This window comes from Ambystoma mexicanum, chromosome 14 (assembly GCF_040938575.1).
Source record: "Ambystoma mexicanum isolate Mex_15411 chromosome 14, UKY_AmexF1_1, whole genome shotgun sequence".
Lineage (NCBI taxonomy): Eukaryota > Metazoa > Chordata > Amphibia > Caudata > Ambystomatidae > Ambystoma > Ambystoma mexicanum.
In genome coordinates, this window is record NC_090940.1 from 598532124 (window position 1) to 598550351 (window position 18228).

General features: G+C 49.4%; 1 protein-coding gene across 4 annotated transcripts in view; it reads left to right on the forward strand.

Annotated features, from left to right (window-relative positions):
- UNC79 (unc-79 homolog, NALCN channel complex subunit) overlaps positions 1-18228 on the forward strand; it is a 538994-nt gene that overhangs the window by 15973 nt on the left and 504793 nt on the right. For all 4 annotated transcript variants that reach the window (XM_069637971.1, XM_069637972.1, XM_069637973.1 and 1 more), the window contains exon 2: positions 13436-13556. In XM_069637971.1, the coding sequence (XP_069494072.1) occupies positions 13436-13556 (121 nt within the window). The remainder of the gene's footprint in view (positions 1-13435; positions 13557-18228) is intronic.

Sequence of the window (18228 nt, forward strand, 5' to 3'; positions counted from 1 at the left end):
GTGGAGCTGTGCCTCTCTAAGAACAGTGAGGATGGGGTCCATGTCTGGATTCCACAGGCAACTTAGGGTGAAACCCAAAGTTGCTTAATATGCAAAACAAGAGGGTTTCTGGGAGTCTCTCTACCGGCACGAACACGGCCCATTGACCTGTTCTTGGGTGGATGGTCCCTGGGAGAGTCTCAAGCGAGTCTTTAGCTCACTGTACCTTTCACAGAGAAGAAATATCCCTGCATATCAGTCTATGTCCTGCCCAGGGGCCATCCAGCACCGAAATGCTAAGCAATTCTCCTCTGAACAAGAGTACCAACAGCAATCCCAGACATGTGTTTCGGCCTAGTCGGGCCTCATCAGTGAGGTGAAGCTGTGTCTCTCTAAGAGCAGTGAGCAAGGGGTCTATGTTCCCTAGGGTCATCCAGACGTGGACTCCCTGCTCACTGTGCTCAGAGAGGCACAGCTCCACCTCACTGATGAGGCCCACCAAGGCTGAAACACGTGTATGGGGTTGCTATTAGTACTCTTGTTCAGAAGACAATTGCGATAGCATTTCGGTGCTGGACTGCCCATGTGTGCGGGGCAAAGCCTGATATGCAAATGGTATTTCTCTCTGTGAAAGGTACAGTGAGCTAAAGTGTGGCTGCGGACTATCGAGTGGGTACCTTCCCAAAGAACAGGTAATTTATCAGTGTTGGTTCTTGCGGAGGGACACCTATGAATATTTCTAGAGTGTTTGCATTCAGTTTGTGTGCAGTGCCTGCAAACTCTAAACCTGGAGTCACCAGGGCAGTGCCAGGGGTACCAGGGACTAATCTGACCAATACTGAATGATGCCCTCACGAGGAAGTAATCATATTTTCAGAGCACTCAAGTTTCCCCAAGAATGCCATGCGTGAGAAAGTCACCCAGTCCTGTTATTTGCTTGGAATTCTGGGATGTGTACGTTTCCTAAATTAAAAATGCAAAATGTTCTAATGTACAAGTACATCCATGAAATGATTACGTAATAGCTGGATAATTGTATTATAAGTACATGAAATTGTCAAAGTTCTAAATGAACTAATCCAATAAAACAAGCAATTAAATAAAAAATAAATAAATAAAAAAACCCTTCCAGAATTCAAAGGAACATGCAGGACTGGGTGACCTTCTCACACATGGCACGGGGAAATTAGAGACCTCTGTATTTTTGTAGGCTTACCCTTATTGTATGGCCTGAGTTTCATAGAAGGCTATTTTCCAGCAGTGATGGGTAATGATGGAGAACACATCCAAAGAGTCTCGGGTACGTGCTTGTGAAGCAAAACGACACGAGCACCACAGGTTCGATCCCCTGGTCCGTGCTTAGAAACCTCTGGGTATTAAGTGCGTTATAAATAATTAATTATAATTAAGAGCTGTGCCTCGCTATTTTTACCGAATTCATGTGAGTGATTATTCTAAAAGCCTTCTCACCAAAGGAACTGTGTGAAAGGCTCTTTAATTAGAGTGCCAACCGGAAGACAAATGCTTTATACATAGAAAGAAAGCTGTGAATGTTATTCAGCAACACATCACAAAGTGTTTGCAAGCCTCAAAAATAGCAGGGCGACAAGAGTTCTCATGTGCATGTTTAAAAAAGCGATGCTAACAGGGGGGGCTAGGGGTGACACGTTCTGTCAGCTTAAACCACCGATTGTTATTGGTTATTTTTTCTGCGCTAAATACGCAGAGGTTTCTAAGCGCGGGCCCAGGGATCGAACCCGTGTTGCTCCACGTCATCTTGCTTCCAAGGCAAGCGCGTTGCCCCTGAGCTATCTTCCCTTGCCCCCGAGCTATCCTCCCTGCAATATCCCTGTTTCGGGCGACAACGGGATATACAGGCAGATTCATGTAATTCCTCACAAAAGTGTCGCACGCGGCTGGCGCACAGCGTGCCCGTGCGAATGTCTGCGCCAGCCGCGTGCGATAAAATCAATTTCCGCGCACAGCGTATTCATGGATTCTCGCCTCCAAAATCAGATGTGGCGCAGAGTGGCGCAGCGACCCTGCAGCAGCGCCAGTTACGCCCCCAAGAACGCCCTCACGCAAGGAAAAGCCAGCAAGATCGCAAAACCATTGCAAAGGGCTGCGCCAACCCTGTACCAGTTTACCGGACTGGCAAACAGCAAACGCAAAGCGGGGAGCGTGTATTACGGGTTTCGGGAACACGCGTGCGTGAGAAGTCTCACACGCGATCTCGCCTGGGGGAGCGTGTGCGTGTATTTCAGAGGTGCGCGAGAAGTTTCACACGCGAACGGGCTGGGTGTGTGTATTTCAGGGGTGCGCGAGAAGTTCCACACGCGATTGGCCTGGGCGCGTGTATTCCAGAGGTGCGTGAGAAGTTCCACACGCGATCGGGCCTGGGGGAGCGTGTGCATGTATTTCAGGGGTGCGTGAGAAGTTCCACACGCGATTGGCCTGGGCGCGTGTATTACAGAGGTGCGCGAGAAGTTCCACATGCGATCGGGCCTGGGGGAGCGTGTGCGTGTATTTCAGAGGTGCGCGAGAAGTTTCACACGCGAACGGGCTGGGCGCGTGTATTACAGAGGTGCGCGAGAAGTTCCACATGCGATCGGGCCTGGGGGAGCGTGTGCGTGTATTTCAGAGGTGCGCGAGAAGTTTCACACGCGAACGGGCTGGGTGCGTGTATTTCAGGGGTGCGCGAGAAGTTCCACACGCGATTGGCCTGGGCGCGTGTATTCCAGAGGTGCGTGAGAAGTTCCACACGCGATCGGGCCTGGGGGAGCGTGTGCGTGTATTTCAGGGGTGCGTGAGAAGTTCCACACGCGATTGGCCAGGGCGCGTGTATTCCAGAGGTGCGTGAGAAGTTCCACATGCGATCGGGCCTGGGGGAGCGTGTGCGTGTATTTCAGGGGTGCGCGAGAAGTTCCACACGCGATTGGCCTGGGTGCGTGTATTTCAGAGGTGCGCGAGAAGTTCCACACGCGATCGGGCCTGGGGGAGCGTGTGCGTGTATTTCAGGGGTGCACGAGAAGTTCCACACACGATTGGCCGGGGCGCGTGTATTCCAGAGGTGCGCGAGAAGTTCCACACGCGATCGGGCCTGGGGGAGCGTGTGCGTGTATTTCAGGGGTGCGCGAGAAGTTCCACACGCGATTGGCCTGGGCGCATGTATTTCAGAGGTGCGCGAGAAGTTCCACACACGATTGGCCTGGGCGCGTGTATTTCAGAGGTGCGCGAGAAGTACCACACGTGATTGGCCTGGGCGCGTGTATTTCAGAGGTGCGCGAGAAGTTCCACACGCGATTGGCCTGGGGGAGCGTGTGCGTGTATTTCAGAGGTGCGCGAGACGTTCCACATGCGATTGCCCTGGGCGCGTGTATTCCTGAGGTGCGCGAGAAGTTCCACACGCGATTGGCCTGGGCGCGTGTATTTCAGGGGTGTGCGAGAAGTTCCACACGCGATTGGCCTGGGCGCGTGTATTTCAGAGGTGCGCGAGAAGTTCCACACGCGATTGCCCTGGGCGCGTGTATTTCAGGGGTGCGTGGGAAGTGTCACATGCGATTTCCCTGGGCGCGTGTATTTCAGGGGTGCGCGGAAAGTTTCACACGCGATTGGGCTGCGTGCGGGTATTTCAGGGGTGCGCGGGAAGTTTTACACGCAATTTCAGCAGGGTACGTGTATTTCAGGGGTGCCGGGGAGTCCTACATGTGATTTGGCAGTGTGGGTCCTCCCAGGTGTTCCCTGTACACCCTCCACTGCCCCTGCAGGCAGCCCACAGCACAGGGGACTACCCTGCATCCCTGGTCATGTCCCGCAGGCAGCCCACCCAACATGGGCATGCCCCCCAGCAAAGGCACATGTCTCCTTGCACTAATGATCACCAACTCATGTCCCCTTGCACCCCCACCCCCAGAATTGCGGGGCACCTGCCAGCAGGCCCCCACCCATGTCCAACTCATGTTCCCCACCACCCCCACCCCCTAGCAGTGTGGGGCACCTGCCAGCAGGCCCCAACTCATGTTCCCCAGCCAACATGTCATCACAATCTAGATCCCTGGTCCCTATGGTCAGCCTCCAAATACAAAACACCCACCCGAGTATTGCATCCACCCACTCAGAAATGGCAATTACATGACAGAACACCTATTGCAAGTTTCGAAACAAACACATGTCCCTCACATACACCCAATGGGTGTCAGTGAATCTCAAAACCCATATCATAATATGCATGAAACCAATGAGATGATACTACACATTGAAGTTCGATAAAAAAATATGTATTAAAGGAAACATAAATAGATTCAAAAATAAAGAAACAGAAATGGGAATGTACAAAAATGAAAAGAAGCATGTCCGTGAAAAAAAGCAAAACCAAAAATCATAATCCAAAGTAATGGTGTCCAAAGTCACTGTCCACAAAAGCAAATCCAATGGGAAATAATAATTGAAAGCCAATGCTCCATGGGTAAATTGTGAAAGAAAATTTTAATCCAACAGTGAACTATGTACAGACGAATAAGCCAGGGTCCATTATCCCAACAAAAGAAATGAAACCTATCTAACAACACTAACTAATAAAATAAACTATATACAAAAATGTGGCCAATGTCCAAAAGGTCCAAAATAAAAGAAAAAACAAAGGAAACCTAACACTACCTACATAACTATGTACAAGGGCAGCGGGCTAGTCTGACGGCTCACTTTTGGATGTCCCGGCCCAGGGCATCATCGAACTCCTGCTCAATGTCCCGGAGGCGGTCCTCCTCCATGGCCCCGAGGGTCCGCAGGGCCGTCGACGTGTCCACCTCCAACCCCCTGCGGATTGCCTCGAGGCACTCGGCCCGCCTCAGGGCCCTCCACATGGAGTTCTCAGCCCTGACCATTGTGAGCCGTGCCTCTTCCGCCTGCTGCCGCTGCGCATCTATGGCGTGGCCCAACCGCTGCCACACGGAAGACACTCTCTGTCCTGGGTCCTCCTGCCCTCTGGCCGATGCCTGCCCCTCCGATGTTGAAGGCCCCGAGCCTTCATGGCTCCCACCACGTTGCTGCTGCTGCTGTGCTTCTGCCCGTGCACTGCCTCCTGCTGCCTGCACATCCTCCGCCGGCTGGGGTGCAGTCGTTGATGTGGCCACCCCTGCTGGACGTCCGACTCCCGACTGTGGCAGGGATGCCTCCTCCACCAGCCTGGCCGCACCGTCAGAGGCAGCTCCACAGGGCACCCAGGTGACTGATGGGTGGGAAGATGGCACGGAGGACGACTGGCGCGTAGGGGGTTCAGTTGAGGAGGGGGTCGTAGCAAGCCCCATCAAACGGAGGAATCCGGCCTGGGTGACCTGTCCCAGCAGGCTGACGTGGTCAACGAGCCATTCGAGATGACGTGCAGTCTCCTCATGAAAAGACTGCAGGTCACCTCGCATGGCCCGTTGACGCAACGCCACACCAGTCAGGACAGGTTCAACCCGGACCCGGATAGCCACGTCCGCAGGCAGAGGAAGGCCAGTTGTCGTTTGCTCATCCCCTGCCTGAAAACGGGTCTGGACGTAGGCATCCCTGCTGGTGCAAGATGATGCAGGGACAGGATAAGGGACAGGATTGCACACAGGCACCTCCGCGGCGGCCTGTGGTGCCTCCTGTCCCTGGTCCTGCACTGCACCACTAGCACCAGTGGGATCCCCACCTCCAGACCACGTCTCTGTTGCTTGAACGGCCTCCTCCTCCACCAAACCCCCCACCAACCTGGATGACTCCGTGCCATCTTCCCCCGTTGGGCCCTGTGGGGTCCCAGCTGCCCCTTCTGCTGCCGAGGAGTCCAACTCCAACCTCCGCCTCTTGGACCTCCCCCCGGCAGATGCGGCCTGGGACGCGGCACCAGTCTCCTCACTCCCCGACGAGATTGGAACATGGGAGGGGAGCCGGGCCTTGCGTCTCCGGCTGGCGGTGGGATCCCCGCCGCTGTGCTCCACAGCACCTTCTCCGCCCTCTTCATCAGTTGACGCTGCAGACAGAAAGAAATAAAACACAGGCATCAGGGCACTGTACAATGGACACATACACACATGACAGTTGTACATGAGTGGCATTTGCAAACCTCAGACATGCCATCACAATCCCCAACAAACATGTCATTTCAACTCGCACACATGAGCCATACCACAGCCATATCGCAACTGCCAGCACCATCCATACCCATACAACAGCATGAGCAGGCAAAGCTGAGCCAGACATCACATGCAACACAGGAAGTGCACCAGACATGTACACACACCACCACACTTGCATGCATGTATACACCTCTGCCAAGTGTCGCAGTGTTCAGATGGGCATCCATGTCACATCTGCCAATCAGGCTTCCACATCCCGCTGTCACATGCATCCATGTTGCATCACTGTTGCCCCCTTGTCAAATACACACAAATGCACACAGTGCTGATACATGCAGCTGAAAACAACATACATGCGTGACATCACGGACATGTCTACTTACATACACATTCATCCAAACATGTTTGCCCGCACAACTGCATTTGGCATGCAAACCTACACACACAAGCACCATCCATGTCTCACACATTACAGCTCTCACATGTGTTAGCCCCACGGCCCTGTACACCCCCACCCATACTCGACCCCATACAAACAGATGTGCAACCTGCACACAACTGAAACATCACCACACGCACAGCTCACAATCAGGATGCATGTACACTTACCGCTCGACTCCAGATGGGTTTGCCTCTGAAGGACCTGGACGTGGAGCACTGGGGATATGCGTTCCAGGACCCTCATCTGATCTTCTGACAAGTGGCCCCGGCGCCCCTTGGCATCCGCTGCCTTCAAGAGGCGCCGGGCCTTGTTCAAGGTCCTGGACCTGAAGTCCTCCCAGCGCTTCTTGACATGTTGGAAGTCGCGGACTGCCACCCCCTCCGCGTTGATGGCAGTCACGATGTCAGTCCAGATCCGAGTCCGTCCTTCCTTGTCGGCGCGGGAACTTCCGAAGAGGGCATCATACTGCCCCAGGACTTGCTCCACCAGGACACCAACTTCGGTGGCACTGAAGCTGGTGCCCCTCTGCCTCTCTGGCCGGGGGTTGTCAGTGGTGCCAGATGTTGCAGTGCCCGACATGACAACCCCAGAGGCAGGAGTGGGTGGGCAACTGGGTCCTGGGGCTGGGCTGTGGAGCGATGGAATCCCAGTCGGGAGTCTTCGGTTCCAGCAGGGGTGGTCACAGCAACAGCACCCCTGGCTGATGTGCAGGCAGCAAATGGCAGGGCACGTCGGCAGCAGGCAGTCAGGCAGCAGCAGATGGCAGGTGGGAGCGTGCTCGGGGCTCTGGGGGGCAGTAGTTCGGCCTTCTGGGCAGGAGCGTGGTCTTCCGTGTGCTTACGTGTGGCCAGCTTGATACGGAGTGATTTGGCACGTGAAAATTCTGCACGTCAGCGTGTAATTCGAGGAAAGCCCCTTAGCGCGTAAGCGCGTCAGCACACATACGCGATTCCATTGGACCAAAGGCCCTTAGCGCGTATGCGCGTCTGTGACGTATCGCGCACGGGCGTTGCTTTTCGTGGGGTGCGGTGCGTGTGTTTTGCAGGCGTTGGGGATCACACGCTATCACTTCACAGCGAGTGGGTGTTGGCTACGCGTTCTTCTACACACAAGGCAGACGGGTGAGTGGTACCCTGCTCCCCCAGGCCCGATCGCGTGTGAAACCACCCGCAAGCCCCAGAAATACACGTACCCCGCTCCCCGAGGCCTGATTGCTTGTAAAACCACCCGCGAGCCCCTGAAATACACGTGCTCAGGCCAATCGCATGTGGAACTTCTCACGCACCTCTGAAATACACGCGCCCAGGCCAATCGCGTGTGAGAAACTTCTCGCGCACCTCTGGAATACACGCACATGCTCCCCCAGGCCCGATCGCGTGTGAAACTTCTCGCGCACCTCTGAAATACACGCACACGCTCCCCCAGGCCCAATCGCGTGTGAAACTTCTCGCGCACCTCTGAAATACACGCACACGCTCCCCCAGGCCCGATCGTGTGTGAAACTTTTCGCGCACTTCTGAGATACACGCACACGCTCCCCCAGGCCCGATCGCATGTGGGCCTTCTCGCGCGTGTAGCACTTTGGCGCACATTTTTTTCCTGCGCAGGGACGCTACCGCCTGCTTTCGTGTGGCGGACATGTATGGGCCTGTGCGCGTCTTTGGCCGTGCGCTGTTTTTCCCTATTCGATTCAATGAATATGTGTTGTAGGCGAGCGTGTGGGCGTTCTGTGCACTTGCCTCCTGTACTTCCTCTGTGACGCCCACATTTTCACGAGTTGTTCCCCATTCTGCGTGAGACGCCCCGTGTTACGCCTACTTTTGTTATGTGCGCCGCGCTATGTGCGAATTCGCTGTGGCCTTATCGCACGGCGTTCGATGACCTGTGCGCTAGCGTGCGCCAGCATGCGCCACACACTTTTTCAGCGCACATCCCACATCCCACATTTTGCGCGTGCACGGACTTCCATGAATAGATTTGCGATGTTTTCTGTGAGATAATCGCACTGCGATTTTCGCTATTTCACTGCGAATCGCACGTTTTCGCGGCGCACATTAATTCCATGAATCGGCCTGTTAGTCGCTTAGCTGTGTACACGTCAACATTATCCGTTCTATTCAGGAGGCGCGGTCCAGTCCCGTTTTTAATTTTGCATTCTGGGACTTGTATTTCTGGATGGTGCCCATTATCAACCCAGGTCTCCAGCCTAGTCCTTGCTTCAGCCCCGTGGGTTTATGCATATTCTGCAGACATCTGTGTGCGGAATCCAGATGAGGCCAGCATTTCATCCATCCAAATGAGTGTTCTGGGGAATAATACCACATACCCTCCAAGTGTGTGGCAACAAGGACCAAAAAGAGGTATTCGGCCGGGTAAAATGTGCACTTTCCCTGCATTACTTCATCTAGTGTTAGCATGTTTCTAATTGTGAAATACACAAGTGCCAAGAGGCAATGAAAATGGCAGCCGTTGCGCTATATGAAACCCAATAACATATCTTAAGCATTCCTGAAACACAGAAGTCTTTGGATAGAGCTGAGAGGGTCTTGGAGCCCCAAAATATCTGGGGAGCCATGGGTTGCAGGCCCATGTGTTACATGCATCACTCGTGTGCAGGCGCGTTACAAATGATGCATCGTATCATTATCATATCAATACTCATATCAAGATTCCGCTCATGGTGTGGCTATAGCCCCGGGTCTTTTGGTTGTAGCCCAGGATAGAAGCTCAGGGGCAACAAACAAAAGGCTAGCTAGCCCCGTGTCCCGGCAATCCCGACATCAGCGTAGCCCCGGATCTTTTCCAGACCTGGCAACACCCCTAGGAGGCAGGCGTGGAAATAACTACAAAAAAATATATAAATTCCATGAGAGAAATGTGTCTCATATTGTACTTCTGATATAAACTAATGTCTCCATTGCAGGGAATCCCTATAGAGTTAACTTTATGTCATTATATATTTATTATTTATGCATTTTTATAGTTGTATTTATATGTATATTTTTTTTGCACAATGGCTAGCCACACATTTAGGAAGAGTGTTTATATCCGAGAAAATTGCAGGAGTTGAGTTCACCATAAAATAGGTCTGTGAAATATTCTTTTTAGAGAACAAACCATCCCTTTTTATGTGACTGAAAATATAAATGTATGCATGTAGTTAACAAAAATAAAAAAGAGAGCATGGGTGGTGAGGCTAAAGCGCTGAATCCGGCAGGGCATTGGTAGTCGCGAGGAAGTTGCGGCCCTGCCACACATTTACCCACTAGGCAGTGCGGTCCCTACTAACTGGCCATTGTTAGCTGTGAATTGACCTAAGATGGGGAAAGCAATCCCTAATGCGATGAACTGGTGTCTTACATCAGTCAACATGGCCCCTCTACACAACACAACCAATGAATACTCTTTTCTTTTGATGTTGTCGAACTCACTGACCATTATCAATGGCATTATAGTTCACATTAAAACTATTTTGTTTTTAGTGTAATTAGGTCACAACAGTTCACCAAATCAAACCAAACAATTATCCTCAGTATCTCTTCCAACCTCTTGATTGCATTTGTGATGGTTGTTATCTATCTATCTATCTATCTATCTATCTATCTATCTATCTATCTATCTATCTATCTATCTATCTATCTGTCTGTCTGTCTGTCTGTCTGTCTGTCTGTCTGTCTGTCTATCTCTCTCTATCTATCTATCTATCTATCTATCTATCTATCTATCTATCTATCTATCTATCTATCTATCTGTCTGTCTGTCTGTCTGTCTGTCTGTCTGTCTGTCTGTCTGTCTGTCTGTCTATCTAGCTATCTAAAGCAGAACATCTGTTAGTTTGTTCCTTATATATTTCCACACTGTTCCACCAATGTGCACCAAATTTTACGTAGTTACCTATTAAGACCCTCTGGACATTACTGGCTACATGACATATGGCGATCTAAGATTGGGCACTACCCTATTTTTTGTTCTCGGGGAACCAGTTCAATTGCGGAAAGACTGCAAAAGTATGTAGAACATGAGAGTGAGCTGGTTGCCCCTCCCTAAAGTCCACACTATTGGTAGAGGCCATCATCTTAATACTGTGTATAATTTGTAACACTGTATTGCAACAAGCACCTGTATTTGTCAATATGTTTTATTCAATTCTTAAAACAATGTTTTCAAATAAAATAACAATTTCTTTGGTCATAAATTGCAAGCAGAAAATACTGTTTCACTTATAATTTTTCATATGTGTCAAATCAAAAACTATCTGTAGTGGGGTTAGTACGTGACTGTGAGTCTTGTACAACATGTGCAATGCTTTCTAATTGATCAGAAAGAACGAAAAACGGCAAAAAGCCTGATCTTACAGGACACTTCCTAATTACAGATAGTGACACAAGAAGGCATAGTCATATGAACAGAATTTAGAATTTTGTCAGAGGACCCTTAGGTATGGCCTGAAAGGTGGTTAAGGCTCTTCAGTGTGGCCCACAAGGGTGGTCAACATATGTTTCGACCCCTGCCTCCGGATGGGCCTTGAGCATGACATTTGTGAGACCATCAGGAGAGCTTAGGTATTGTATCTTGTTATCAAATCGTAGATTATCAGGCGTGGATCAATTAGAGACTGCACCAACTTGGCTGCTGCCCCTCTCGCAGGCATAGAGATGTTTCAAATGTTGAATCCACATGTCTTCTGAAACAGAGTTAACCTGACACAGGAGTTATGATAGGTTATTTATAACACGCTTAATACGCAGAGGTTTCTAAGCACGGAACCAGGGATCAAACCTGTGGTGCTCCGTGTCGTCTTGCTTTCAAGGAAAGCACATTGCCCTTGAGCTATCCTCCCGAGACTAAGATGGTTGGCTGTGTTTAGGAAACTCCAAACTTGGGCACTGTTTTTAGCAGCTATGGCGTTAAGCATTGCAGCCGAATCTCTTTGATAAGAGGTAGCGCGATGCGATTTCAGCCAATTCTTATAACGCATTCTCAGCGTTCTAGTTGTGCTATTTCCTATAGTCGTGGGTAATTGAACCAACTCTCTAATCTCCTTCCGTAGCTCAGATTTTTTACTGCCCACCTCCTGATCAAAAATAGGCGTATGCATGCTTTTTAATTGTAGGCAATTGAAGAGCTACTGTACAGCAAGTACAAAGTACATAGTTGAGAGCCCCTCTATTTAAGATGGAAACTGATATATTGTACACCTGAGCACATTATTGTCATTTAGTTTTAATTGGAGTCCATTCATTATAAGTTGGTTTTGGCCATAACAGTTCTCATTAAAAAGAAAGGCATAAAAGGAGAGGCTTGAATCCTGCACCCCTGGCTGATGACTTATTTAAGTCAAATATTCAAACCTCTACACTACCATTGCTTTGCCTCTTGAAGCCGGTACAATTGTACCTAAGTGAAAGTCAACACTCTGCTCCATCTTGGTAATGGCAATGAGTGCCCACGCTGCAGGAGAATAGATGATGTGATGTGTTGGGTATGGCTAAAACCTTGCTCATGGGTAGTGCTCTTTGGGTCTAGAGCCACAATGCTGGGTGAGCCGAGAGGTACAGCCATTTGCCTTTAGACTTATCAGCCATAGGGAACAAAGAGATACATGTGCTAGAAACACAGACATAGGGTGCATTGTGCGACAGCCGATATGACAAATGTCGTGAACAAGTGCTGTATCATGTTGGGGAGTACTTTTATATTTTAAGAACTTGGATTGCAATGTAATGCCCTTCTGGGACTTTGTGGTGAGAATCCATGGAGTTCTTCCTCAAGGGGTGAGAGTGATACCCAAAGATGAGAGGTAACCTTTGGTTCTCCCAAGCTGAGTTGTGGACATTTGCCTCCTCTGCCGGCCCCCTCAACACAAAGGTCCTCATCACGAGTTGGGCGGTAATGCCGGCGGTATTAGCGCCGGCGCTAATAGCCCTACCACCAAACCCCCCAGGGCTATTAGCACTGGATCACGGGTTTGGTGGAACGGTTAGTGCCCATCCCCCATTGGGCCAATTCGGGAATTCCTCATTCCCCATTGGGGCCAATGAGGAGTTTTTGTGCTATTACTGCCGGCGGATTTCCCGACGGCGCTAATAGCGCCGAAAATCGGCTCAGTGCTGGGGGGAAATCAGTCAAGGCCATGATTTGGCGGACCTTTAAATGCAGCAGTAATAGCGTTACCGCCGCATTTAAGGGTTACCGCCAAACTCGTGATGAGGCCCAAAGACCTTACTGGGCTATAAATCTCCAATTTCTTTCTCTGGACCACACCACATCACCAGTAGTGAAGAAAATGCTGTCACCAAGGTCTGACTTCACAACAATGTCCTTCACCCAATATTATAGGAATAATCACACGTTCCATGGGCTGGAACGGATGGTAATGGGCCAGTTAGATGCGTGTGTATAGCGAGGGCTTTTAACGCGGGTCCCCGGAATGGGTGATTATTGCTATAAGCACTCCGGGTTGCCAATCTGGTAACCCGGGGTCTGATAGCACTGTATTATGAATGAACCGGATGCCTCGTGGCGGCCCATTCATTTATAGAAACGACTGTCTCAAGATGGCCACCACGGAGCTGGAAGACGGGACTCCAAGCAGAGCCTCTCTTCCATTTCGATAGTGGCCAGAAGAAGGAAGATGGAGTGGCTGCCGCCACATCCATCAGGTAAGTGGGAGTGGGAGGGACAGGGAAAATGAAAGTTAAGGGAATGGCAGACGTGGGGAAGGTGGCGGGGCAGGGAAGCAGCTGCCAGGTTGCTCGGACTATGGGCTTGGTTCGTGGGATTCAGCCCGCAATCCAAGCAACCTATGGATCCTTTATCATAGTTTGCATTTCAAATGGACGTTCAATCACATGTACAATACAAAAGGCAAGACCATTCCTTTTTTGTGATTGTTTTTTTTTTTTCTTCCCAGTTGCGTCCAAGATTCGCTACCTGCAGGAGTACCACAACCGAGTCCTTCACAACATTTATCCGGTGCCATCTGGAACAGACATAGCCAACACCCTGAAGTACTTTTCTCAGACATTATTAAGGTGAGCTTCAAAATACTCCCGAGTTCTCAGATAGATAAAAGCACTGCATTAGAAATGTATGCAGCCTATACTGTGTTTCTGTTTTTTCAATGCTCTGCCCGACAGACATTCTTGGAATGCAAAGCCTTATCACACAAAGTCAGCACACTAATATGTATTAGATAACAAAGAATAACATACCCTCCCTGAGATGCCCTTGGCCCTCTGGGATTATGATGCTCACAAAACTATGCCAGAGTTCAAGACGTTGCACAACGCCGCCAATGCGCGGATGCACCAAACTCATGTGCGCCTTAAGAGGCCAGCACGCTGCATGCACAGAGACATGGTTTGCTGGGGAAAGAGATATGTAGATGCTGGGGAGGATGGGGGTGCAGAGAAGGATGCACGGGGGTAGTTGGGAGCCAAAAGGAGATAGAGAGCCTGGAAGTTACAGTGAAAAAGAAGGGCAATTGTCCAGCGAAAAAGGACTAAACAGGCACCCAAACACACAAGAAGGGCAATGGAATGGCGCATCAAGGATGGCATGATGTGCAGGGAACTGGTTTGGCAGGAAGAAAGTGCATGGTAAGTAAATCAAAGAGGTGGTGGTGTAGTGAGTGGGAGGATAGAATGAGGCACACTGATGCCGGTCAAATGAGCAGCATGAAACCCGCCCTTAGCTAAAATTCCCACCAGAGGTAGGTTTTGACTATAATTACTTGAACGCATAGAAATCACAGGATTCAGGATTAATCAAACCTGGGTCAACATGTGCTCCTTGGTGACGCTGATGGTGACCCGATGATAGCTGTGGTCTCTAGCCATTTGCTTCTTCTTATGACCCCCCTGCCCTCTTCTCAGCCACTCCTGCTTCCTTGGTAGGAGCAACAGGACGCCACCATGAACTTTATCGGTGGGTCAATAGAATGTGACACAGGGAGGATAAATGTCTGCAGGTGCAGAACTGTTTGTGAAAGCTCCCAACCCAAAAAACCCACTAAGGGCCAGATGGCACAGTTGGCTGTATTTTTTCTCCAGACGGAATATGGTTGTTGCGTGTATTAATCAGAGGGGCGCCTATGGACTATTTTTTGATAGTTTAAGGGACTTAGGTTTAGTCACCATAGGTTACCTAGGGTCATCCAGACGTGGACCCCCTGCTCACTGTGCTCAGAGAGGCACAGCTCCACCTCACTGATGAGGCCCAACAAGGCTGAAACGCATGTCTGGGGCTGCTGTTGGTACCCTTGTTCAGAGAGGAATTGCCATAGCATTTTGGTGCTGGACTGCCCATGTGGGCGGGACAAAGACTGATATGCAAATGGATATTTCCCATATGTGAAAGGTACAGTGAGCAAAAGTGTGGCTGCGGACTCTCGAGTGGGTACCTTCCCGAAGAACAGGTCATTTAGCCGTGTTCGTTCTCGCAGAGGGGCGCCTATGGACTATTTTTTGATTTGTATTGCGTGTATTAAGCATGCAGGAACTTGAAGGGGCCGCGCAGGGCTTCTTTTATAAATAAATAAGTGCCAGGGCCCACATGCTTTCTAGCACGGATACACTATGTCGAGACGGTAGCTCTCCACTCACTCCTGTCCCCACCCACTGTTGCTCCCTGCAGTCTCAACATATTTTGGGTGGTTGCAGCTGCAACTCCCAGCTTCTCATCAGGGGTGATTTAGGCACGGCCCGTGGCAAATGCGTGATTTACAAATGCAGAAAAGTGAAAAACACCCTCAGCAAGACCTTGTTCTCTACGTGGGCACAGAGCACAGGAACCGCTGCTTGGCACTCAACCTTCTCCTAGCCTTACCCCTATCGTGCTGCTGTCATGTTGTTGTCCTCTCTATGCCAAGTGCCCCCCTGCCTCACTGATGGCACTGGTGAACGTAAAGTACTGATCATAGCCGTATGCCAGTGTGCGTTTAAGATATCGGTGCGCGCCATGCTGGCGGCATGGTGGAAGATAAATGGGAAGACCCTGCATGCAGTGGCAGAGTTCCCCCACATTTAGAGGTGCAGCAGAAACAACATCCTACTGATGCTGGCACATATATATATGTGTGTGGCAACCTGCTTGCTGAGCCAGTGAGCTGCTGTTCATCCCATGGCTGCCTGGCTGCTGCCCACGCTACATGGCTGAGCCACCCACTATGCTGTAGCAGTGCTGCCAGTTTTTACAGCCGCAGAGTGGCACCAATGTCATGTCATGTAGTCTGACTAGAGTGTTATGCTGGCATGACCAGCACGAGCACCCAGCGCTGTTAGAGTGGCTGACAGTGTTGGTGCTTGTTGTGTGACTTAGACTGACTTACAGTTAAAAAGAATATAGTTGCCAAACCACCAGATCACAATTTCACTGAGTCCGAGACAATAGCACTGGTGCTCAGAAATAAGTCCCGGGACTGAGTCCTGGCAAGCACCCCCTCAAATTAAGCACTGGGAACACATGATTCTGAGTCATGCAGACCCTTCGGCTATTCCCCATTTGGGATTTCAAAAGGATTCCATGGGGGGAAATGCCTCATTATGGCGTGGGATTGCAGCATGTGATAATATGGCACATGGTCAAGCTTTTGTGCGGCATAGTCACCACAACACAAAAGCAGACGGAACTGTAGAACTTCGGTAACAAAGTGTGTGATTAGCTGGAGCGAGGGTGAGAAAATGTCTTGGGCGTCATTTGCACGGTGACACCTGCTACTTCCTGCTGTTTGTTCATAGTTTAGAAGCGTTTCGGGCGAGGTCACGTTTTACTTAAAAAAACCTTTTAAAAAAACAATGTATTAGGTTTATTGGTACAACTATACCATTTACCTATTTACAACAACATAAACTTAACAATGAATTAATGATAAATTCAAATAATGTTCATGTCATTAACAACACTAAGATGAGATTTAAAATACATCATAATTACATTATATCCTCATTATTATAAAAATAAAAAACAAATCTAAAACCATAATAAATAATTCATTCATTATCTAGCTTTCAACAATTATGCTATAAACTTAAAAGAAACAGCACCAAATTCTCATTACTATAATTTAATAATAGCTTACCTATATTCAACTATTATTTCCGGATCCTATATAACAATTGTTCTAATTAGTCATGAATCATTTTCAAAAAGTCCCTTAGAATCAATTGCCAATTCCTTTTTACTGAGGATTAGGTCAGATCCTTATCCCCCTAATAATATTGCCATTATTTTCTCGAAAGCATTCCTTTTCCGGAGCATAGAATAAGAGCCCATGTGAACGGAAGATAGCACCGGGGAAACGCGCTGGTCTTAGAAGCAAGACCACGCAGAGCAACAGAGGTTCAAATCCTGGATCCGTGCTTAGAAACCAAACTTAGTTACGGTATTAGGCCTGTTGTTAAAAAAACAATTAAATACATTTAAAAAATGTCTGCTAGTGTGATAAACTCTGCTTCAGCCCTCATTCTAACACTCATCACATCTGTATTTTGCGGCTATGTAACCAGGCCCCCTTGGAAGAAAATTTTGAAAAAGGCAGTGAAAAGAGAGAAAACGGTAGGACACAGGGTGGCCAAGAGGCTCATGGATAAAATGACCCAGTCTTCTCTGTCCTACTCTGCACTCCAAAAACTAAACACTAGAGAAGTATGCTTGAGTCAACAGGTGGCATTTAGGTGATGTGGTGATCTGCATGTGACAATATATCCTGTGCCTACTAATGTTTGAAGGATTCAAATTAGGAGATGCCTGGACTCCGGGACGCGCAGATTTCCCCCCTCCGTTTTCTACCATAGCCACTTTCCTTCAGACTCTTGAGTGCAAAGGGAACTGACAAAGATTTGCTGAAGTGCACCTCGGAGCAGTTCCAGGCATCTGCGCATTTCCTTCCTTCCACAGACGTAGTTACCGAACCGTAGAGTGCTGCACGCCACGGGGATTTGTGTAGTTTACGAACACGATAGCCTGGCAAGAGAGAATCTTTACGAAAGGAGAATTTGTATGGGATATAATAAAAGTGAAAGACAGAAATTCATCAATCAGGCTAGACCCAGCCAAGGAGATGAGCATCGAGATAAGGGGGAAATTAACCCAGCTATGGTAGTCTGTAGATTCGTGGGGAAACTGATTATTAAGAGCCCAAGAGTGGACAACTGAGGAAAACCATCGAAACCGAAGAGGGTGCACAGGGAGCAACCTACGTGATTCATAAGACTAGGGGCAAAATCTGGGCTGAAACTCAGGGAGTTATGAAGAGAGGAGAGACAGTAGGAGCAGCACTAGGAACACATTTGAAGAGAACAGAGGACCTTTTCTAAAACCTCGTAAGCTGTTCGGCGGGGACCTGTTACTTTAGCACGTGAATGCAAAAAGGTCCTCTAGAGGTGAAATCGCCTTGAGGCCCTCCTTGTGCATGTCGTAGTGCGAATTGTCTCAATGCCGCCCGCCAGATCCCCATGGCAGGCAGCATTTATAATGGATTGCTACGGCAGGTTTCATAAGAAGGCGGATTCCATGGAAATCCAAGGGATTGCTGTCAGCATCATGTTCTGGTGCTGGTGGCAACGCATGCGGATGTGGAAGGCAGACCGTATGGGTGTTGCGGAAGTGGTTATTCCACTCAGTGCCACAATTCACCCATACAAGCAATGAAAATCAGTGTAAAAAGCAGGTGTAAGATATTAAGACATGCTTTTCACATTACGC